Here is a 24446-nt window from a genome sequence, read left to right as displayed (position 1 = left end):
AGGGAAATTTCCCTACTTATTCCGAATTTTCCTTTTTTCGTACATTATGAACACACGCGCATGATATCACTTGAAAATTTGTTTCATTCTGAAGAGAACGAGGTATTAACCATGATGCTCGGATAAACAGTACTGTATTTGGAAACTTTCATTTTGTACCTTCTACTTTTCCCTATTTATACATATATGAAACTTGTTATTGTCAAACAATATTAAGAAATATTTTCCCCTTCTAACTATTTAGATATTGCAATAAAACTTGACACACGCATTACATACAGGCAGTAATATTTTTGAAGTTAGATTATGTTCGAGTACCTGTAGCTGAAGCCGCTCCAGTGGGAACAAAATTTAGAGAGATATTTTCTTGGAAGGAAAATTCTCTATTTTACCTCAAATTTCTCTCCTTGTACATCATGCATACATGCATATACTATTTGAAAGTTTCTTTCATTCTGAAGAGAATTATGTATTAGCCATAATACTCGAATAAATGGTACTCAAGCAGTAGTTACATAACTGGAAGTCAACATTTTCCCCAAACATGTTATTTTTTTTCTATATCATATTTCTCGTCGCCAATTTGCTTTTTTACAACATATTTTACGATTAAAGGACCTTTGCACAACATGTGATAATAATACTATAAGTCACATGTTCCACCACATGTTACGCAAAAAGAATTTGGGAGTTTCCCGATCTTCTTTTTAAAGCAATTATTTCTCATTTTTCTATGTGTATTTACTTAGGTGAAGTACTGAGAAAAGAGGTAATTTTTAGTAATTTTCTTTTTTAAGTGAAGTGTTTGAAGTGTCTTTAATTCAAATTAGGATATTAAAAAAAGTTTGATTTTTACACTTGTAATTATCATAAGAGAAGATTTTTTTTTTAATGCAACTCTTTTTCGTTTGTGTGTAATTATCTAAACGCAGTGTTGAAAAATCCTTTATTATTTGTTTGTACTAATACGCGAGTACGTATTACAAAAATGAAGGGAATATAGCAGTGTTGCTTTTCTTCCCAGGTTACATGAACATTGTTACAGCGAATTTGTTCGAGCGCAAAATTCGTAATGCATGATTCACAAATATTTTTTTAATGATATTCTGTTCTGATGATGATTTCTTGATAAATTGATATTTGAAGCCAATTTTGAAAGTAAACGTGTACTAAGAGACACGATTAAAGAACATAATTATAATCACATTAGGGTTATTATTTCAATCTAAGTTTAGAAGTATATTTTGGACGTGGATTTTTTTTTTTTTTTTTTTTTAAAGAGTGGGAAACTCCAACAACCCTGACTGCAACAGCGTATACTCACTGTGACAGAGTACATACGCATCAGTAGTTATGTTTTGAGCCAGGGGGTCTACACGGACAAGTATGAAACAGATGTTCCAAACAAATCCTCCTGAAAAGGCTGTACGACAAGTTCCAAGAAACAGGTAGTATAGTGGACGCACCGAGAAGTGGTTGGCCAAGGTTGTTACCGGAAGAATAGTTGATCGATGTGCAAGCTGTATGTGTCATGGGTCCAAAAAGATCAGTGTGATTACTTTCTAGCCTGTCCGGACTTTCCGATTAGCAGAGCACGCACGGCCTTAAGCAAGGTTTGAAATTGTACTTCTATAAAATTACAGCGACCCAGTAACTGCTACCTGAATACATAAATGCCTGAAAAGACTTGTCATGGAAACTGTAACGCTAGAAGGGAAAGAATTCAAAGACTGCTACTGGGCTGATGAGGTATGGTTTCATCTACACTAATCACCCCAGCTGAGTTCGACACACCTACCGTGTAGCACCACTTTTCGCTCTGATAACGGCGGCTACTCGCCGCTGCATAGACTTCACAAGACGCCTGAAGTGTTGTTGTGACATCTCAATCCATATTTGCTACAACGTCTCTCACAGATCCCGCAGGTTCGTGATGGCCAGGGAGAGGGAAGTATTGCCAGATCAGACGAGTGCTCATCAAACCAGTCTGCTGCCATCCTAGAGCGGTGGGTCGCCACACTGTCCTGCTGAAAGATGTCACCATCCGAATGTTGCAGCGGAGCAAATGACAGGATATGGTCATTCAGATCGCGGTAGCGTTCACCTGTGACGGACCGTGTCATACGTATTACGGGACCCATTTCAGTACGCGTAAACATGTCCTAGATGAGAATACCACCACTACCGGCCTGCATAGTTTCCTATAGGTACAATGGATCCATTGCCTTGTGCGGCTGGCGACGCACCCGTACCCGTCCATTGGCATGTACCAATGTGAAATGTGACTCATTCGTCCACGCAACTTTTTCCACATCGCCACAGTCCAGTGGCGGTGTTCCTTTTCCCATGTTAGACGTTGTTTCCTGTGTTGTGCAGTTAGATGGGGTATTCATGTGGGCTGATGGCTTCTTTACCCCATGGTGAGTAGATGGTTATGGATTGTGTGGCTGCTAACACGGCGTTGTTGTCCTGCATTGAACCTCTCCGCGATTTGGCCCGTCTATCGGCTGTTACGATGCGGGGTAGTCGGGGCCAACCCCTGTCGTCGACACGCCCCTGACCGTAGTAGGTTGCCTGTGCGGGTACGATTTTGCCGGAAGCTAGGTACTCATGATACACCCTTGACACAGTTGCCTTTAAAAATCCGAGTGTAGCAGCCACTTCCGAAATCAAGCCACCTAGTTGTCTGGCCCCTACGATTTGACTATGGTCGAATGCACTCAGGTCCTTCGTCTTGCCCACCACACATTGCATTGACACGGATATGGAGAGAGGAAGCACATTGCAGTACACGCGCGATGCATTTAATTCAAATGCACTGGTGGACTCTCTGCAGGGCGGTTTCTGCAACTGTCCTGCTGTCTCTAACCAGTGACAACCCATACGTGCTGAAGGCCTCTATATTCACAGAAAATTGTGTGTGATGTGCCATATCACGTAGTTACGTGTTCATTACATTCTTTGAACAGAAGTGACCTCTGAACAGTACGTAAAACTAATATGTTTTCCCATAAAAGTTTTAAAAAAATTAACTTTTTAAACGTCTTGAACAGAGATTGTTAAATTTCTTTGTGATGTTTCTTTTTTTTAAGCTAAAGTTAACGAAAACTAGCCCTTTCCTTATGACAACTCTGAGTAACATTATAACTAAAAGCTTAGCGTCTGGATTCTTGAATGCTACTCTTCTTTCTTTGTTTACCTATGTTTACATGTCTTCAACAGCAAACACACTTTGTGGACTAAGTTCAAGATGGCATCTAGTTCGAATAATGAGATCAAGTTTACATACAGTTTTCCTTTGTTGATGAAACGAACATCAAGTATCTTTGGATTACAATATGAATAACGCTTTTCAAGTCCAAAACAAAACATTCACGCAGCAGTTCTCAATCTTTTGGTCTCTTTAATATAAATCAAAAAGCAACCAAATCGTTTTATTGTAATATACTTTGAAAATAAAAACCAAAATAAATAACTAATTTATTAATAACAAGCAAAAGAACTAAAGGAACATGATCCACAATCAATGCTCTACATGATCTAAGAAATATTTAACAAATTGTTAGATTATATATTAACAGATCGTGAAAACACATTACAACAAGAATGCTTGTTTTGCACTTCATGTGCAGTGCTAGAAAGTGATATATCACACATCTCTCGAAGCTTGATTTACTTACTTCCACTCAAAATTAAGCCATTGTTACATGGTTAATTTTCTTTTGATTTTTCCAGGAACATGACACTTACCGTACATCTGGCAATTAAAATACTTCTTTTTCTTGTATGTATGTGTGGATACGCAATCAAAATTTGGACAACGGACATGACAGGTAAAATGTGTACGTAATGCATTTCCTGGACACCATTTCTTCATGCCCGACATATCTTGACATCGAGTTTCTCTACATTCCTTACATATTTCTTTTCATTTATTATAAGAATTACACATGAACTCAAGAGGTACTTAACTTGCTCTTCTGTATTCCATTACGGGTTAAAAACAATAATAAAGCAATAAAAATCAAATTAGTAATCGCATAAAAATTCCTTGTTTTACTCAAATTTTCATTTTCTGTCCATTAATTTAATAATTTTCACGACTACGTACTACAAAAGTAAATGAATGGAAATACTTACTCTAAAATACCTGAAAAGACTTGGTATTACTGCCATTAGTCCATTTTCTAAAGCAACTTGATATTTCTGGTTTTCAGCAATATTTTGAGCTCGAGCTGTCCACAAGATACCAACGATATCAAGAAATCCTTGAATTACAACTATATTTTCACAAATCTCATCTTTATTATTATTCTTTTCATGATCATCGGATGAAGATACATTTCCTATCAGGAAAGAAAATAAACGATTTACAATACTAAAGGTTTGGAACAAATATAGCATAGGAAAAGAAATGGGTCATATATGTTTCCAAATGCTTATTTAAACAAATTAAACGTAAACGAACATAAAAGTACTATAGTTATGGTACTTTAAACAAATGCCACACATACCTAAAAGCATCTGCGTGAACAAGTCATCTACAGTTCTAGTGATATTTTCTCGCCATCATCAGAACATTAAAAAAAAAGTTGCTAAAAAATACATTTTGATAAAAATCTTCTTCTGTGTAGAAACATTGCAAGCTGACAAAGAGAAAACAATTTTTGAAGTTTATCTAAACGAAATAGTGAATCTCGACAAATTATTCATCTACACATAAAAACATCAAATCTTTGAACACCATTAAGTTCTGAATGACGTATACATAACTGCTATTACTGCTTATGAAACAACAGCAACTGTTGGTTATTTAGACAAATTAATCGATGCCTCAAAAAGCATCGGCTATTGAGAAAACTCAATTTTCCCATTTTTTATTTCATTAATATGAAAATGTTAAAATTGTTTTTGTCCTCATTAAAAAAAATAAATACATGGTGTCTAGCAAATTTCTCTCAGCAATTTCCCGACTTTTTCCAGACTTTTCCCGACCATTTCCAAATTTTTCCCGACTCATTCTTAAAAAAAAAAAAAAAAAAAAAAAAAAGTTTTCGTAAAATTACATGCGTTTCTCATTGATAGAATCATCTGCTTTGGGATAGGAAGGGCTTGTATGCCACCAGCCTCATTGACAGCATCATACACTATACGCTGCGCCACTAAAGAATCCTTTGACAAATTTTCAACTACTATTTCCCTGTTTAGAGAAACCCCTTTCTAATGTTGCATTACCGTGGGAAAGAATTAGGCATATCTTTACTATTTTGCACAGATATACATCATTTGGTGGTAACACACTCATCCAGAAGTCAAGTCTGTGTTCATTTCTTTTGTACGACTCCATTTTCTCCCACACATGTGTCTGATCTACTAGAGCATTGTATTCTCTGTCAGCCTTTTCTGCATCAGACGCTGAGACAATATTACTCTGCACTAAAATTTCGAACGTTGCTCTCATTTGTTTAACAGCTTCTTCCTGTGAATGACCAACGGTTAAGGGATTAAGAAACGTCAGCGTTTTTGTAAGGGAATATTTTAGCGGGGATCTCTCCTGCAGCTTGGACACTAAATGTTGATAACATTCACGTACTTGCTTTCGGAAACACAACGTTTCCTTTTCACTAACTTCTGTACATCTCCTCAGTGCTGACCTAGTTGCATACCCAAGGTCAATTTCCTTGATACGAATTAAATATATAAGTTTTCACTTTTCTCCTTAACATCAATAGCATTGACACTCTTCCTGTCCATTATTTCTTTTTTAACGAAGCGAGACATCAATACTTTCAATAACTGAGTAAGGGTACCATGCAAAAATGGAGTCATAGGAGTGTCTGACTGATATTCAGTCAGGAAAGGCTCACAGTCCTCAGCAAGAGATTGAAAAAACGCTAATTTTGCATAGAGCAACTTGTCGTTCAAATTTCTAGCTACTATTCTGAAACTGTTACAGTTGGGTTCTTTGTCTGTTCCCTTAACCGTTTCAACATACGTTCTCACATGCGGTAATATTTCTTGGCTTCGCTTGGCTACCTTCGCATTTTCTACCCAACGAATATGCCAAAATGGAAGTGGAAACAATGACGAACCTGTTATTTCAGAATGCTGGGCACGCCTTGCTAGTACCATTTCGTACAAGTTATACAAGGCTCTACGAAAAGAAATCAAATCCCATCCAGTTTTTTGTATGCCAGTCTTAAAACCACCGTGAACAACGTGAAAACCACACGAGCCAAGTTCAAGGAGCTGTGGAGCGTCTGTACCAAGAGAGGCACAACGTTCCTCTTTCATTAGCCGTAAAAGCGCCCAATTTACATTTGGCCCATCCATTGAAACTTGCAAAAGCTTAAATGGATCAAGCGATTGCAATACATTCTGCAAACCTTGTGGTAGGCCTGTAGCTGTACTATGATCCATAAAAATAGAATTCAAATACCGTGTTCTGACTCTGTTCGTGTTATCGTCCCAGAAGCGTACACTTACATCCATTTGAGTTCTTTGCGCAACACTATTTAAACTTTCATCAAATCCAATGACATAATGTTCGCACTCTTGTAATACGGATTTAAGTTCACGTTGAAAGTATGGACACAATCCGTACACGATGCTATATGACACTTTACGCGATGTTTATCGGAGTCGCTCCGACAAGCGTCAGCATCATTTCCAATATGTGGAATTTAATTCCATTTTTCCCTACTTTTTTCGCAAATTCCAGACAAATCCCCGAATTCCCGACCATTTTTTAAATTTAAGACAAATTCCCGACTTTCCCGATTTTCCCGACTGCTAGACACTCTGTAAATAAAAATAAATCATTCCACACAAGAAAACATTGAAAAAATGTTCCTTTATCAACTTACTATTTCTACAGGGAAGATTTATCAAAAATGTAGTTCTTCCAGCAACGCAGGATTAAAAGAAAAAAATCAGATGATGGCAAGAAAACACAACTGAAACTGTTTACAAATGGCTTGTTTATGTGAATGCTTTAGGTGGATGTTGGACTTTTATTATATGATATACATCCTAGTGTTTCAGTAAGTAAAATAAAATAAAATCCAAAAAAATAAATAAATAAATAAATAAAAATAAATAAATAAATAAAAAATAAAAATCTTTCAAGTCTTGAGGGAACTAGATGCTGGTCTTCTATGGAGATTAAAATGAACTATAAAGGGTTTGTGTTATAGTAATGAACTATGTAATAGAATATTTGATAATACAGAATAAATTATTGCACACATGTTCAGCGATCTACCATTGACATTTTTAGAGAGAGGAAAATTTCATCCCTACAACTTGCAACTCGTACACAACCAGAGGAGCAGTCACACATGAGATCGTAATTGTGTATAATTATAATGGTACATGTAAGTGCTTCGAGATTAGATATCTGCGGTACCTGGCGACGCGAAAATGGGATGATCATTCTATAATCTTTTGTCAATATGGCGAGCTCTGGGCGTATACCAGGTGGAAAATCATAGCAAACGAGTTAAGACTATTGGGTTTAATGCCATACATACGTTTGAACGCAAGATTTCATAAATCTTGAGTCTGTTGAAAATGCCAATACTAACACTATACCGAGCTGTAACCATACGTCAGACATGAATGTAGAAATACTTTGTAAAAAATAACAGAAGCTTTTGTTACCTTACATTGCGTCAAATGTTAATTGTTCCAACATGTTTCGTCCAATAATTATCGTGCGGACGTCATTCGGATTTCAGCTTATTTTCGTAGGTAAGTGCAATTTTCCTACATCATCTTTTAATTATATACCTAAAATCCGTTCAGCTATGTCACAATTATGTCAATTGTGTTCACTGTTGACAAAGCAAGTACATTTTAGTAGTGAAGATTTTCAAATAATTTTAAGTGTTTTGCCACAAATTCATGGCATAAAGTTTAGGAGGATAATTAAAAGATACAGGAAAATCGCACATACTAAAAAAGCTGAGATCATGATAACTTCCGAATTACGAATGTTGGACAAAATATTTTGGAACAATTAATTATTTGACGCAACGTAAGGTAACAAAAGCTTGCATTTTACTTCATATCAGAACAAGTTGTGTGAAAATGAAATTTGTAAAGTTTTGATGCAAGCGTTTGGTTTTGCTTCAGCTAAGCTTTAAAATATTCACTTTGTTACTTTCACTCTAACATTTAGAAGATGTGTTTTCCCAACTAAATGTAATTCACTAATTACTGAACATGTAATTACTGAGTATCAACGTATCTCTACATTTACACCTAATAGTGACATATTTTGTTCTAGAGAACTTCCGAGTTCTCAGTAGTAGGATGTCGTAAGGATTGTTTTAAAACTATTGTTCTTTATATCAAGGAGCCTCTTGCGCACAAGATGGTGTTAGTGTTCCAAATTTCAGGGTATATTTGTCGCAACGGATCAGGTCTAACGTCACTCGACAGCTGACAGTTGAAGCTAGTAATGTGCGAACAGTAAGTTTGAATTGTTATAATCAGATGTAAGGTATTACGCCATGAAGAGAGTGAGCTTTACGCAAAGCTGTGCCAAATTTTACAATTTTATTTCCATGCAGGCGCAAATGCTCTTAGACCAGTGAAGAAATTTATGCTGTTTATGGACAAGACACGTTATCAAAAGCAATAGCTAAAAGATGTTTTGGTCAGCTTATGACATTTCGTATTGTCATCTGACAAGAATTATATGAAAAGTCTTTCAATATTTCAGTATCATGCTCATACCAAGAAACTAGAGATCTCGCAAAAAGTTTTAAAAACCTTTACTGGAGAATAAAAATGGCACAACCAGACCAATAACTTTTAACGTACACTCATGTCCAAAATTATTGTCGCATATCTATAAATAGGTTGTTGTAGGAATATAATTTGATAACGAATTCGCCTGGTATTTTTTACAATGTTAGTATGTGTATAATCGGCAAAGACATGTATATGGCAAATTTCATGTCAAAAGAGCAGTAAGTAAGAACAATAAAACGAAAATAAAACTTTCTTCTCCACTTAGCAACATTTTGTTTTACTCATTCTAATTTTCGTATTTATAATTCTTTTCGTATGGAATTTACCACAAATATACATTTCCCAATTATACAAATAGTATCAGTATTAAAAGTACCCTGCAAAATCATGTATCAAATTATATTCTTACAAGAAGACACTTATAGATATGCGAAAATAATTTTGGACATGAGTGTACATAAAGGTCATTTCTGGCCATTTCCTCATTGCCTCTGAACACCCAGATTGGTAGAAAGAAATCGCAACCGAACTGACTTCACTTGACGAGATATAGAAATACCATAATTCTGCTTACCTGTTACGACTAGCTGATACAAGTCAGTCTCATCAAAGAAGTTCGTATGCGCAAATAAATAAAGCAGTTTGAAGACAATGATTTGTACCCTCACAAAAAAGGCGACTCATACTTAAATGTTCCTACGTCAACAAAAATTAGTCGACTATATGATACTAGTGAATACTGGCTAAAATAAGCTATTTACTAGTAATTAAATTTTTCTTTCAATGTTAGGATATTCAAACTGAAACTCACGTTAAGATTTCAGTTGGTATTATTTCTAAAGGGCCGAACCGGCTTGCCATAAACACCAGTCACGTGATCAGGTCAAAAGTCACGATGCGTACTAAATCAAGTCTCGAGATTCAAAATCAAGTCGTGAGATATTTCACCCGTTTAACCTCCTCGTGGGGCACCCTGGGTAATTCGAAGATACATATACTTTATCATTATTATTGATTTTACTCAAACTTGAGTTTTGACAATGTTCTATTCATATTTACCTTACGTGCTCTACATAATTTCTAAGCTCTTCACTATGTCTTTGCAATAAGCTTTCTATTAGCTATCTTCTTATTACAGTTTTTAAGATACGTGGACGACTCCATTTTTTCACTGATTTTCCACTGACGACTTTTTCATGTTTTGTGATTTTTTTTTTCTACGTTTCATCCATTTTAGGACAATTTCACTTTTGAATGTAGAATCTGCATTGTCTGCTCTATATTTAGTATAATTTTCAGCCATCTCCCTCTTTAGGCTTTTGAGATAAGTGGAGAAATTATTTGTATTTCATTGATTTTCCATTGACATTAATATTAATGTTGCGTACTTTTGGACTATGTTCCATCCACTTTAGGACAATTTGGTTTTCGAATATAGAATGTGCATAGTCTCTTCTACATTTAAGCTAAATTTCAACCATCTCCCCCAAAGTCTGTTTACATCATTGAAACCAGATAGGCCCTTTCAGAAAATCAATATATAAGCTGCTCTCAAACAAACAAAACTGTATTTTGTCTAAAATGATAGCAATTAATCATGATGTTAACTTGTATTACGTAAAAAATCAGTCACTCCCTTTCATTTTATACTGTCTTATACTCTCATCCATCAGTCATAAATACTTTAAAGCTGTACCTGTCGGATTTTCTAAAACAGTATCATAAGTAGTATGTGTGTCACTGTTAGAAGATGGCAAACGGAAGATACAATCTGCTATTCAATAGTGCAATTTTTACATATAGAGTATATAGTGGAATAAATAACATGTTTCAGCGGAACAAAAACCTATCGATTATTATTGGCATAAAGCGACATAGTTTTTAGTCATAAAATCTTTTTTGTTAATATTATCGAAAATTACACAAAAGAATTTACCCTCAAGTATGCAATTTCGTTCAACTCATTGTGATCTATCGATTAATATCTGTATCATCTTCGCAGAATACAGGACAAGTCAAAATAATGGACACGATTTCAGAAATTTACTCTGTAAACTCTAATGAACATATGTTATTGTGAGACATGTGCTTCGAAAAGTTAACTTGCAAAGTTTCCACTTTCTATCGCTAAGAGTCAGCAGCGAGCAGTTAAGAAAAGCCATTGATTGGAAAACAAGAGATCTTTCCGTATGCTTGATTATTATGTCTGTGATTAGTGTGCAACGGCATTTCCGCAAAACTGTATTGGAGATACCGTTTATATTGGAGAGATTCACCTACGGCAAAGCCATTCATAAGTGGTATGAACATTTCAGAGATTCGGACCGTGCATCACAGCAGCCATTGCTAATATTGACCCCATAATTTCATTAACCATAGTTGTATTGTCATCTTGATCTCATAATGGAAAAAAAAGTATACTTCAAGATCAATTTCGTCTTAATACATAGTGTAATTATTTTAGAGCACCGATTTCAAGGCGTTCAAAAATATTTATTTTACTCGATTTTCACGAAAAATCATGCATGAGGATTTAATACTCCCCAATATCACGTTGTTCAGTTCAATGAGTTTTATGGATCGGTATATAGCTGAAATTTTGACGATTATTTCACGTTGACGGCTAATAATGTTATAGAATTAAGAACATAATGGATGACATCCACATGACAAACCTATCCGTATACTACCAACAATATATATCTGTGTATGACCACGTATTTTACTCCAAGTAATCACACATTTCTGTTAACTACAGTAAAGGAAACAGTTTTATTACTTACCACTATTTGTATTCTCTTTCTCTTCACTCGAACAGCCTTCATTTAGTCGACGTCTTCTAGAAGGCGGATAACCCTCTTCTTCATAACGGCGCCTGTTCTCAAGCAAGTTATTTCCCACCTTTTTCAAATACTTCAAAATAGCTAACATAAATTTAACAGCCTCCAAAAGCGGAAGGCATTTATGACTATACTGATAAAATTTCCTGGAAGCTGTTTGGTTCGTAAGAATTATATGTTTACATCTATCTAAAATTGCGGACATTGGTTTATCTGACGGATGAAATGATTCAAAGAGAAGTTGAGCTATTTTCTCACAAACGGCAGGACTGTCTTCTTCTAATCTAGCATACAAATGTTCCAGAGAGACAACTTTCCAATACTTAAGGTCTGCAGTTGTTTTAATCTTTAATAACATATCTACAAAGGCTATTCTTACAGCTTCACTGATGTCATGCAGAGAATTCTTCATTAGTGGCAATGCTTCCGAAAGAAATTTTGTCGCATAGGGATTTTGTACAAGCAACTTCATTCCTCTAAAAATCTCTTGACGAACGTCTGCACATGAACTATCATTAACAAGAACGCCTGTCACAATTCTGAAGATATCTTTAATCACTGCACCAGGAATTACTTGCCAGAATTTATAAAGTGTAATTGACACCTCCTGTAAGGATTTCAAACGAAAAAATAAAAGTTATTTAGGTGAGATAAATATCTTATCATCAAAAATAAAATAAAATAATAACTTAAACATTAGATGACAAAACTAAAAATAAACAGGAAGTCTACCAAGAGTACCTGATAATGCAAAATCGTAAAGAAACTTAACTAAAAATAAACAAACTTAACTAAAAAAATAATTGGATTACTACGAAATTTAATCTTCCGTCAGCTTTAGTCGCGAAGGTGGTGAAAGGAGACACGGGGGTTCAGTTGAGAGCGCTCATCTCTGGTGCAAGGAGTCCCTAGTTCGATCTCAGGACAAATGATTGAGGTGGACAACATGGTATCCATGGGTTTCCTCGGGATTATTCCGTTACCTCCCACATTTACATTCTTCCAATAATTATTCACTTTCATTAATTGTTTGTCTCCTTTAGCCTAAAGAAAATAATCATGGGACGTTAAACTAGAAATTCCGTTTCATTCCATTTGACGAAGAAGTTATAGAATGAATAATGATTAAGGCAACAATTGAAACTAGTAATCAATATGAAATTTTAAAATAATAATGGAAGAAATCTAGCTGAGTGTGTGGAAGTTGGTATTCTTTAACTCTACACAAAAACATGGGACTTTAGAAATATTTTATTCCTTTCCTGTCTTGTTGTTTCAAGCTCTGGAGTAACAAGTTCATAAATGACACATCTGCATAGTTATTCTTTTGCTGTCCTTTTGATTTTTACTGAAATGTACAAGGGTTGGATTTTTAGTAATGGCAACAACGGTATATTTTAAGAAGTATAGTACTTACAAGGTTCGAAGTTTTACAGGCCATCGAAGTAATAACCAGCATTGTGAACCACGTGTTCCCAGCAATGTGGAAACCGCTGGATGCCGTTGGCAGTGCCTAATCTCTGGATAGTGCGGATGGATCATTCGGTTGTCCGGAGAAGATCATCAACTGTACGGAAGCGTGTCCCACGAAGTTGTTCCTTCATCTTCGGGAAGAGATCGTAGTCACAGGGACTTAAATTTGGAGAATACGGGGGGGGGGGGGGAGTGATACAACATTTCCCAGCCCCAACAATGCAACAAATCAGTGACAGCATCTGCTGAACGTGCCCTTGCATTGTCATGTAGAATGATGAATGGGTTCGTCAGGAAGTGGCGTCGTTTCCGTCTTACAGCTGCTCGCAGATTGTTTTGCAAAAAATTGCAGTAGTACTCTGCACTAACGATGTGTCCTTGGGGTATGGTATGGTTTATGATTATACCATCCCAGTATGCAATGATAAGCATAGCTTTCACATTGGTTGGGTTATTTTGAATTGTTGTTTATGTCGGTGACCCAGGATGACGTCACTCGTTTAATTGCCGTTTCAGCTGTGGTTCATACACTCTGGCCCAGGTCTCATCAATAGCAATGATCCGCCGTAAGAAGGCCTCACCTTCACGTTGATACCGCTCCAAGCGTTCGAGCGGCATCATATCGCAGCCACTTGTGTTGTTCAATCAGATCATGTGGAACCCACCCTGAGGCGACCTTACGCAATCCCAGGTTCTTCTTCAGAATTTTCAGTACATTTAAAAGCGCTAGTCCTGTATCGTCAGCCAATTGACAAATCGTGGACTCCCATCCGCTAGCACAAACGCGTTCACATTCTGTACATCATCTTCACTTACAGGAGGATGGCCGGAGCGAGGCATGTCTGTAACATTTTGTCGTCCGTCATTAAAGGCCCTGACCCACCTTGCTACTGTACGGTATGCTAATGCACTTGCACCGCAAACATCTTGCAATACTTCGTAGCACTGTTCTGCATTCCTACCTCTAGCGCATTCAATTTTCAACCAGCTCCTCTGATCTTGCTCGTAAACATTACTGTATTCCGCGAGCACTCACGCAGCGTGACTGTAGTCCACCAACACTCACTCAGAACTGCCTTTTAAGTGCTGGATTTGCGCGCACTGGAAGGGAGGGTCGCTGGTATGACTTATAATGGATTGCTTTGTTCCTGAGTGTATGTATAGCAGTGTTGTCATTACTAAAAATCCAACCCTTGTAGAAAAAAATATAGTATACGTTTTATAAATGGAAAAATAAATTTGATCTGGGCAAAATTTGGCTACGAGTTAGGAAATTAGCACTTCTGTGAAATTAAGTTATTGTGTTTTTGTGATATAGGTTCATCTCGTGGGATGTGTAATGACAATTCACGTTTCTTAATGGCATTACCGATCCGGCACTAAGTCATTGAGTGGCCAACAACTGTCAGAAGTCACGTACGAATATCAAGATACCTCTGAGCGGGTTAATTCGGAAAAGCGGGAGGATCGTAAGTTTCAATTAATTGACTAAAACTGTGCAAGTTGAATATCGGGTTTCAATGTTAGTCTCTAACTGAACTGTGTTGCGTCGAAGTTCAAAATCAATGAAGGCTGAGTTGAGAGAATTACTCAATCGTAAGAAATTTACCCGTTCCTTCCCATCGAACTTCAGTGGAAGGTAGGGTTCAACCGACAACTGTTCTAGCTATATTAATGGACTGTTGCGTTGGTGCTGAACCATTTACATCGGGACCTTGAGGCTTCGGTGAGCTCACCAACTACCTAAAACACACTGGGTCCATACCAGTACCTCCTACCTGGACTATCTAATATGACAAGAATGAATCGAAGAATCTACGAAGACTACACGACGAAGAATTTCCCCTTGAGTTAATTGTGAGCTTTTATAGGATTCCGACTTCCACCACTTGAGAGGAGGTAAAGAGGGGGATTCTTGGCCTTGAACGAGATACTGAATCGTCTTCTTCAAGTTGTTGTTGAACTGTCTTAGGTATAGTATCCGCTAGCTATACGGAAATGATAGAATAAAGGAATATTTTTCCTATTCATTTTGATTGACGTCAATTTGCAGCATGGATGATTTACGAACACCGACACAAATATCTATAAGCACATCCTGGATAGACTGGGTAAATGCTCAAATTAGGTGAGTTCAAAGAAGGGTTTTTACACAACTTCTGATAAGAGAAAATTATTTTTTTTCATTGCTGATTCATACCATAGCAGGGCCGTAAGTCTCCTACGCTGGAGTGACATTATAATGACTCCTCTTTTCATTAAGTTTTTCTTTCAGTTATATCTGGGAAATCTGTCAGTTTAACATCCCATGATTACGCCCTTTAGGCTAAGCGAGAGGATGAATTAGGCAAAGTAAATGTGATGGAAGAATCAGTGGAATGAGAATATGGGAAAAAACGGGGGTACCAGAGAAAATTAACGGACACGATATTGCCCACTGTAAACTTACTTAGCCATGGATCCAATCAGGGACCCCACTCACCAGTACTAAGCCTTCTACCACTGAGTCACCGTGTCATCCAGTTATACTGGGAATATGCTGTTACCACTAGACTAGGATTCCTCTTAACCTTAGAAGATTACCTACGCACTCTCACAGGTCTCGAACCAATAATCCTCAGTGATACATTTCCAACTAAGCTCACTGCCGTCCTGGGATTTGCTTAGGAGTTAGATTAGGAAGACACATTTTTTTTCTTCTGACATTTGTGAATTTTAGCGAAGGAATAATATGGTTCTTTCTGCAATTCCGTCACCTTTTTAGCTAGTGTAATGATTTCCTTTACGATGCAAGTTCGATACTTTCATTTCCTTTGGAGAACAGTTGGATGTTTATAGCCTGCATCTTTAATTAAATACAAATTCCGAGAGGCGGAAAGCAAAAATACCACCTATGTTCTGCAACAGCTGGTAAAAAATAATACTGCACTATAATGCTATGCAGAAGTCTTGATGGAAATCAATATAAATTGCTGAGAATGTATTGTTATTAATATGAAAATTTGAGAATTCATCTGAAGTCGCAGAAACTCTCACAAAAACAACGTATGACAAACGAGCGGAAAGGAAGGAGAACGTAAAGTATGCAGGGTTTACGAAAGGGCGCCAGGCAAAGTAGGCTGGGAACTACTGGACTAAACCAACCTGGCTAGCGAACAGAAAATACTCGTATTAGCTTGTATCAGGTGTTCAACAGTCCAAAATAAAACAAAAATGCTATATAATGGTATCCTCCGGAAACTCCTTCAGGCGATAAAGCCAACAAGCTCACTTGGCGCAAGCTGGGATCGAACCAGGAACCCCACGCACCAGAGATGAACGCTCTACCACTGAGCCATATACTCAGCTATTATTATTATTCATTCAAGAATATACTTAGCTATTATTATTATTATTATTATTATTATTATTATTATTATTATTATTATTATTAAAGTGTTACAGCCAGTAGAATGAGACGTGAGTATCCTCGTGAATAGGACCTGTCAAATTTGATTTATGATCTTGTTGTGGTTAGATGGTTGAGTAAATGAAGTAGCGTTTATTGCCAGACCGTTAGATGGTCAGAGTAGTTATGGAAGGTTGACCGTTACGAGGGTTGAAGTAGTTTCTAGAAAGGTTGAATGACCTGTATCGCATGATTTTTTTATTTTCTCGTATGCATGGCATACTCCGTAGAACAGCTATGGTGTGATCATATTAAAATATTTAATTCGATCCGTTAACATGACGTCATTCTTTTTTAATTTCATTTCATAACATTATTTTTAATTGGATCGTATCTTTTCTTTTATTCTTTCGTTTTCATTAAAGAAAACTCAGAGGAATTATATTCCGAAATATTAAAAACTCGTTGAACACTCTCTGATGGTGATCAATTATTTGTTCTTTCCCTTCGATACGAAGCTCATTAAACAGCTATGCTGTGATCATATTAAAGATGGGGAGGGAATAAACTTTATTCATGCGGGACTTTTTTTTTATTTGTATGGTCGAGAAGACCTCGTTTTTATGGAGTACGTATTCTTTTACATGATAGGCTATACTGGTGCATATACTGTATATAGAATATGGTTTTCGTACGTCTTTCGCTGTCGAACTCAAGAGACTAACTGAGCTTTTCGCCGACTTTTTGGAAACCAGTTGGGTGGGAGTGAAAGCTGGCGTTGCCAGGTAATGACCTCACAGGTACGTGTTAAAACATGAACACAAATACAAAAGAAGACCGGCACAGCGGCGGGTGGATATCACAGAATGTGGAAGGGGTAATAAAAAACAAGTTTTGCTGCCGCGGTGGTGGACATGAAACAATGCCGGCGGAGAATACAAAAGAAGTTTGAGGTTACGGTAGGAGTACACAATACAATGCAGAAGGGATAATAAAAAAAAAAAAAAAAAATTGATAGCGTGGTAGGTGGACATGACACAATGCCAACGGAGAATACAAAAGAAGATTGAGGTTACGGTAGGAGTACATAATACAATGCAGAAGGGGTAATAAAAAAACAAATTTGATGGCGTGGTAGGTGGACATGACACAATGCCGACGCGGAATAGAAAAGAAGTTTGGCGCCACGAAGGGTGAAACATGACGCGACACTGTACACGTATACAAAGAACTTTGACATGACAAATGATACTATTGAAAACATGATGCGACACTAAACGCGAATACAAAAGAACATTGGTATAATGACGGATGAACCTGTTGAAACATGAGGCAGCACTGAACGTGAACAAAAGAAGATTGTCACAATGATGGATGAACGTGATGCAGTACCGAACGCGAATACAAAGGAAGCTTGGTAGTATGAAGGCTATTGATAATGAAATACTAGTTGTAATCAGGGTGGAAAAAAATCATGATTTTTTTTAAAAAAATCATTTTTGTTGATTTTTTTGATTTAAATCGATTTTTTTGATTTAAATCAAATCTTTCTCCTCGTAAAATACAAGTCGCGAACTGAAGAAAAAACATTAGGAATTAGTATTAAATGCTAATTATGCCATTTAAGTGAAAATATTGAGGTTGAATTTTGAATTATCCCCAATCGTTAACCTATATCAATCCCAAGAAATGTTTCTTAACCCTTTTAAATTATGGCTCTTTTTAAAGGTAAATTATAGACTTTCAGTCAAGCAGCTACAGCATCATCCCTATTTATCCTAGGATCACGGTACATACATCACCCTCTTTGGAATAGAACAGATTTTGAAACAGTAACATTCACATTTCCCTATCATGTCCTTGAAGCGGAAAATTTTGAGAGTAATAGTCATTTTTTTTTTTTTTACTATTTTTAAAAATTTTTGATCCCCTCTGGATTCCCCTGTGTTAACGCACAGATCTCAAAATCAACTGGGAAATACTAAGGGGTGTACTAAATGTGTGTACAAAATTTCAAGCTTCTATCTTGAGTAGTAAGGTTGAGGAAATTATTTAACAGTGAGCTAAGAACATTCCCACAATGCACCGGATAACCCAGATGTAATATAAAAATTTCCTCACACATCCCTATTTATCCTAGGATCATGATTTGTACATTATTCTCTTCAGATTAAAACAAATTTTCAAACGGTACCCTTCAAAAGTTTCCATCATGTATCTGGGGTGGGTAAATCAGGAAAAAAGGAATTTTCTGTTAATATATATATATATATATATATATATATATATATATATATATATAAAACCTCTGTGGACCCCTTCCCCTGTTTTAAGGCAGAGATCTGAAAAATACTGAGGGGTGCACTGAGTAAATGTGCAAAATTTCAATCTTGTAGGTGCAAAAGTATTCTAAGCCTGCGAAAAATAATATTCCCCAAATACTCCAGATTCCCGTATAAAACAGGATCTCAGGTAACAGTTTCCTGAGACATTCCTATTTATCCTAGGAGCATAGTACGTACATCATTTTCTTCAGAATAGAACAGCCTTTCAAACGGTACCATTCATACGCCTCCATCTAAGGCGGGAAAATCACGAAAAAAGTTTTTTTGTTAAAAATATCATTTTTTAAAACATGTTTGCCCCTCTGGACCCCGCTGTTTCCACGCAGAGATCTGAAAACGTCTGAAAATTATTAAGGGATGCACTGAACGAGTGTGCAAAATTTCAGTCTTCTGAATGCAAAATGTAACTTGCCAAAAAATAATAATAATACGCATAATAAAAAAATATCTTTTTAAATTTATGACACTATACTTCAACGCAGAAAGGCGTGAAAGCATATGTAACGTGTTCTAAAATGCCTCTAGTCTTGAAGAAAACGAAGTAAAAAGCTTTATTGGTACATTTTTAATCGAATAATGAAGATTCTATCTTATCACCTAAAAATATGTGATATCATTTAAAAGGCTAAGCATTAAGGAAAAAGTACAGCAACGTTTATCAAAATGACACTTTTTTTTTTTTCACAAAAGTTACTGATATTTGGCAGGAGCCTATTTTTAAGAACTCAGAACTAGCTTGCGGCATGAGATACATAAATTTCGCATAAAATTATAAAATTAACAAAAAAAAAAAAAAAAAAAAAAAAAAAAAGATTTGGAGGAGATAGGACCCCTCTAAATACGTCCTATTATCTGGGAACAAACAGACACACACAAAAAAGAATTTTCGTCTTAAATGTCGATGGTGATTTCCCCGTTGAAATAGTTAACGATTTTAAAACCCAAACCCAATGTTACGAAAAGAAGAAAGCAGGATTGCTCGCTTACCTGTTCAAAACGGGATTTTCCCTAATCATCCTCTGCATGACACTTGTTTCCATACTATACTGTACATTTGAGTCTTATTGTATTATGATTATTAACTTCCATAATCGAAATAACAGAACAGAAACGGGATTTTACTTATTTTCACTTTAAATTAATTTATTTAGGAATTTGATTTAAATCAACGATTTTTATTTAAAAAATCAAGTGATTTAAATCTTGATTTAAATCGTGATTTAAATCAGACTGATTTAAATCAATCCACCCTGGTTGTAATCCTTTTATTGTACGTAGATATGTGTGGTTGGTAGACGCTGTGTTTACCCGAATAACATTAATGATGGAATGTTGTAAAAGAAGATGTAAATGATCAAAGATAATACGGGCACGTGAATAACATGTTCTTTTGAAAACATGTAAACCATTTATCTGCACACGGATCATGTAAATCTTTTCTTTGTACGTAGATGACAGGTGACTGATTGGTACACGATATGATCACATGAATAACATTAATGATGATGTTTTAAAAGGATGTTTTGATCACAATAAATATATATGAGGTTTTCTCCGCCCCTATGGGTATAAAAATTGTATAGAGAATTTGGAAAGTACATGTGAAAGCTGATTGAAAATATTTTAATTGTTGTAGGGGGAATGTTTTAAAGTATTACGTGATATGACGTCGTTGGTAAAGTTTTCTTTATATATGGGATATAGAGAGACGACTGGCATAGTATCGTCATGGAGTCGCTTGACAGGCACGACGAGAAATCGAGCTCTGCAATGAAGTTAACTGGGATTCTTCGTTTCAATTTGTTGAATCCCCCAAGAAGAGAAAGTTTAAGTCCTTACAGGATTCTCCAGACTTGTTCGTAGAAGAGGATACATGCTATTTTTCGTCAGCTTCACCACACCTTTTTATAGAAGCAGGAATTATAGACTTGAAAGACGAGCCAATATTGATTCCTACTTCTTCTGTAGGATCGGGAACAGCAACACCATCATTAATACCGCCAACACCTTCACCCTCACCAGCGCCAGCTTCACCAGTTCCTGTGGGATCAGCTCGAGTAAGCTCAACATAACCAGCAGCAACAGCACAACAAAGTTTACCAATTCCATCGATTAAATGGACCCTACTGGAAGAAAGATAATCTTCCCTTGATTTATTCACTGAAGAAGAAATTTGTAAATTAATCGGTGAACTAGATGATTGCAAGCTGGACTCACCAGCAGCAAGTGTTTCTCCAGTGGATTTTAAAACTCCACCAAACCTATATAAGGCATAACGAAGAGAAACATCGAAGCAAGAATAAACGATGTAGAGACTAAGGAGAAGAACCAAGCCGTTTCAGGACTATTAAAACATCTAAATGAATCTAACTATTCCATAAAACAAACCAACTGCATAAAACTTCTTCGCTTTTAGAACGACAAGTAAATGAATTCTCCTCATCCGGACCAAGAACACTAAATTAAACCTGGATAAAGGCAGCTCAGACAAGCAATGGACTGCATCATAAATTACAGCAAACGAAGTATCTTCTGTCACTGTACCGATATTTCTCCGGCATTCGAGTCAGTACAGTAGACAGAACATCTATCTAGCTCAATGTCAATGAATATTTCAATAGTGAATGAAACAATGAATGAACACTGTTGTTTAAAAAGGCAAACAATCGGCACCTTTTACTCATCATTAAGTTGTTCTGTGCAGTTTTCCAACTCTCAGAAGAGAAAAAAGGCATATTAATCAATTTTATATCTACCTTGAGTGCAGGAGACATCATTCTCCCAAACAAGAAAATATCCATATATTTTTTTTAATAATGTTTCAGTTTAATTATTTCCAAATTGATAGTGATGATACTGCACATGAACGTGCTCTGGTGTTTATTATTGAGACAAGAGACGCAACTATATTTATACTTAAGCATTAATATTTATGTATCATAACAGCAAGTTAGTTATGGGTAAACTAAAGAAAAAAAATAAACGTAAACAGTTAGAATTCTTAATTAAGCACGATTTTAACGTACAATGTTTAGCGGGCCGAAGGCTCGGGCAGTACAACTAGTAAAGGTAATTATGAATTAGCTGTCTAACAAACAATTTACTTACCCTTATGGCAATTATTCGAACTTGATGGCAATCATCCACTAGTAGATCTTTCATTACTTGGTACTGTCGATCGAGGAATAAAGTGTTTTGTTCTCTTCCTCCACCAGGCACTTCCATAGGAAAAAACGCACCAAAAAATACTTGAGCTGCATTACAGCGTAGGTAATTATTTGGACTCTGTCGAAAGAAAATAACAATTATTTCGTTACAATTTTTTGATAATACAACAAAAGGTATTATCCTCACTATTCAAATTACTGTATAATTTAAATTAATTATTCAATTTTGCTGAATATTTCTTTCCTTTCAGTATAACATGCTATAACATAAAGAGGACTTTATTTAACTGGTAATCGTACATAAATAATATGCATATCTTAAGATATGTGTGTGACAACAAATAATGGCATTCATTTTGAAGCGTTTTATTTCCTTATATTCTAAACGTCCTGAAGGTTAGATTATATAATATGAAAAACTTAATTTTTATTCCTATTATGTAAACTTCATCCACTTATGCGAAAAGTTTTGGCTTTAAGCACGTGACGTAATAGAAATTAGTTTACTGCAAAATAAGCTTTATATTCTTTCTTAAGAAATTTCAATTATTTTCAGAAACTGGCACAGCAAAATGGGTTATCATAAAAAAAAAAAAAAAAAAAAAAAAAAAAAAAACTAACACTCACGTAATATTAATACATCGAAATAAAAAAAAAAAAAAAAAAAAACGGATTTCTTAAACAATTCAAAACATCTTTACACACTTTACATACATACATGCAAGTTAGTTCTCAACCAAAGCAAATAACTTATTTCCGAAAGACAGTTTCATTCTTTTCTGGTGTGAAGTAATATTGATTTCTTCAAAATTTGTGTAATTCTTTTGCCGATTTCTGGCAAGAAATTTGACTCTATTTTGATAATTTCCATGAATGTTGTTATCAATCGATATCGGACCTAATTAGGAATACTACTGCTATCTGGGAATGATGGTAGAACGACATGTTTACTGTCATGAGCAGTAACGTTGTTGAGTTGAGTTGATTGTGAGTTTAACGTCCCTTTCAGCAGCAAGGCTATATGAGACAAGGCCTGTGTCTGAAGTTGAAGGTGGAGGAGCATCATCAAATGGCGACTAAATCAAACCGTTACTGGGAAACGTATATCACGGTTCCTTTCCATACTTGGTTTTCCTATATACGCACTGAAACTGTCCAGAAAAAGGGCTTAGAGTCGAGGTGACTACTGCAAAAGTTATTGAGGATTGTTACACAAATCAGGAGCATATATCGAGACAATTGCCCAAGAGAAGAATCAGAAACAGGGCTACAGGGGAAGTGATACCCACAAGCTGCACGGAATCACTCAATTGATGTACCCATGTAAATTCAACTATTGTATGTAATTTTGCTACTTTAATCACTGGTGCATTTTACACGTACTTGGTATTTGTATAAAGATCTGTCTTTTGCACAACGAACAAATGTGAATAAAAATATGGTGAAACGAAACTGATAAATACAACGGTATATACCAAGTCTTCTTTTCAATTATATTTAAGTGGAAAACTGTCGTGAAATAAGACTGAATGTGCTATACTTATACCGTGATAACTCTTGTTTGTGTGTGTGTGGTTCACTAAAACGTTTTCGGATTTTCTTGCTGTCTTCTACAGTAGTATCGTGAAACAACATAACTAATTAGAAGCCGGCCATTATGACAAATAAAGGAAAAAAAATTGAAGGAAAGAAAATAAGTGTAACAAGAATACTAAGTTGTGCAGTTTTTTTGTGTGTGTGTGTGTGTGTGTGTGTATAATACTTTATATCCTCCTATTTTCCATCTCTTATTCGGTGTTGTCAATACTATTATTAAAAATAGTAAACAAGCTGTCGAAAACTTTCTAGTAATGAAGTCAAACAGAATCATTCACGAAATAAGGTACGCACAGTATGCACAGATTCTTTAAATTAAGATTATAGAAGACAGAATGTGGTTAAAATAACGAACAACTGACAAAACAATTAAAGAGCAAAATTCCGATTTGTGAGTCACAACACATATCGCACACAATACGCGAAAAAACAGAATATTTCAATTGTATATATATATAGGGCGTTAACGAACTATACAAACAAACTTTAAGAGGTGATTCCTCACATCAAAATAAGAGAAAAAGTTCATGTGTACCTATTGCGAAAAGAGCATAGTTTCAGAGCTAGGGCTCTCCAAAATCGCGAAAAAGGTAATTTCAAAAGGCCCTATTTTCGAGTTCCAGACACTGTGGTGAGTTAAGCCTTGGCAACAATCGACATCCAGTGCTTCGGAGGGAAGTTGAAAGTGTTAGGAACCGCCAGCTCCATGTATTTTCGTGTTCTGAATAACGTGTGATGCGATGCACTTTTTCATAATATATATTTCAAATTTTCTTCACTTTTAAGCGTGAAAGTAATCAATTGACAGACTGTGCTGTTGACGATCCTTAACACTTCTGACATCGCGCCAAAGGATTCCGTGTCCACTCTGTCAAGG

At 35.9% G+C, this 24446-nt stretch overlaps 1 protein-coding gene across 3 annotated transcripts in view; it reads right to left on the bottom strand.

Annotated features, from left to right (window-relative positions):
- The window catches only part of LOC145668281 (condensin-2 complex subunit G2-like), a 120837-nt gene that overhangs the window by 46997 nt on the left and 49394 nt on the right, over positions 1 to 24446 (bottom strand). For all 3 annotated transcript variants that reach the window (XM_081735995.1, XM_081735993.1, XM_081735994.1), the window contains exons 9-11: positions 21915 to 22091; positions 11544 to 12207; positions 4141 to 4346 (exon numbers count right to left, since the gene is read on the bottom strand). In XM_081735995.1, the coding sequence (XP_081592121.1) occupies positions 4141 to 4346; positions 11544 to 12207; positions 21915 to 22091 (1047 nt within the window). The remainder of the gene's footprint in view (positions 1 to 4140; positions 4347 to 11543; positions 12208 to 21914; positions 22092 to 24446) is intronic.

This window comes from Thermobia domestica, chromosome 13 (assembly GCF_964235325.1).
Source record: "Thermobia domestica chromosome 13, izTheDome1.hap1.1, whole genome shotgun sequence".
Taxonomy (NCBI): Eukaryota; Metazoa; Arthropoda; class Insecta; order Zygentoma; family Lepismatidae; genus Thermobia; species Thermobia domestica.
This window is presented reverse-complemented; position numbering and strand designations above follow the sequence as displayed.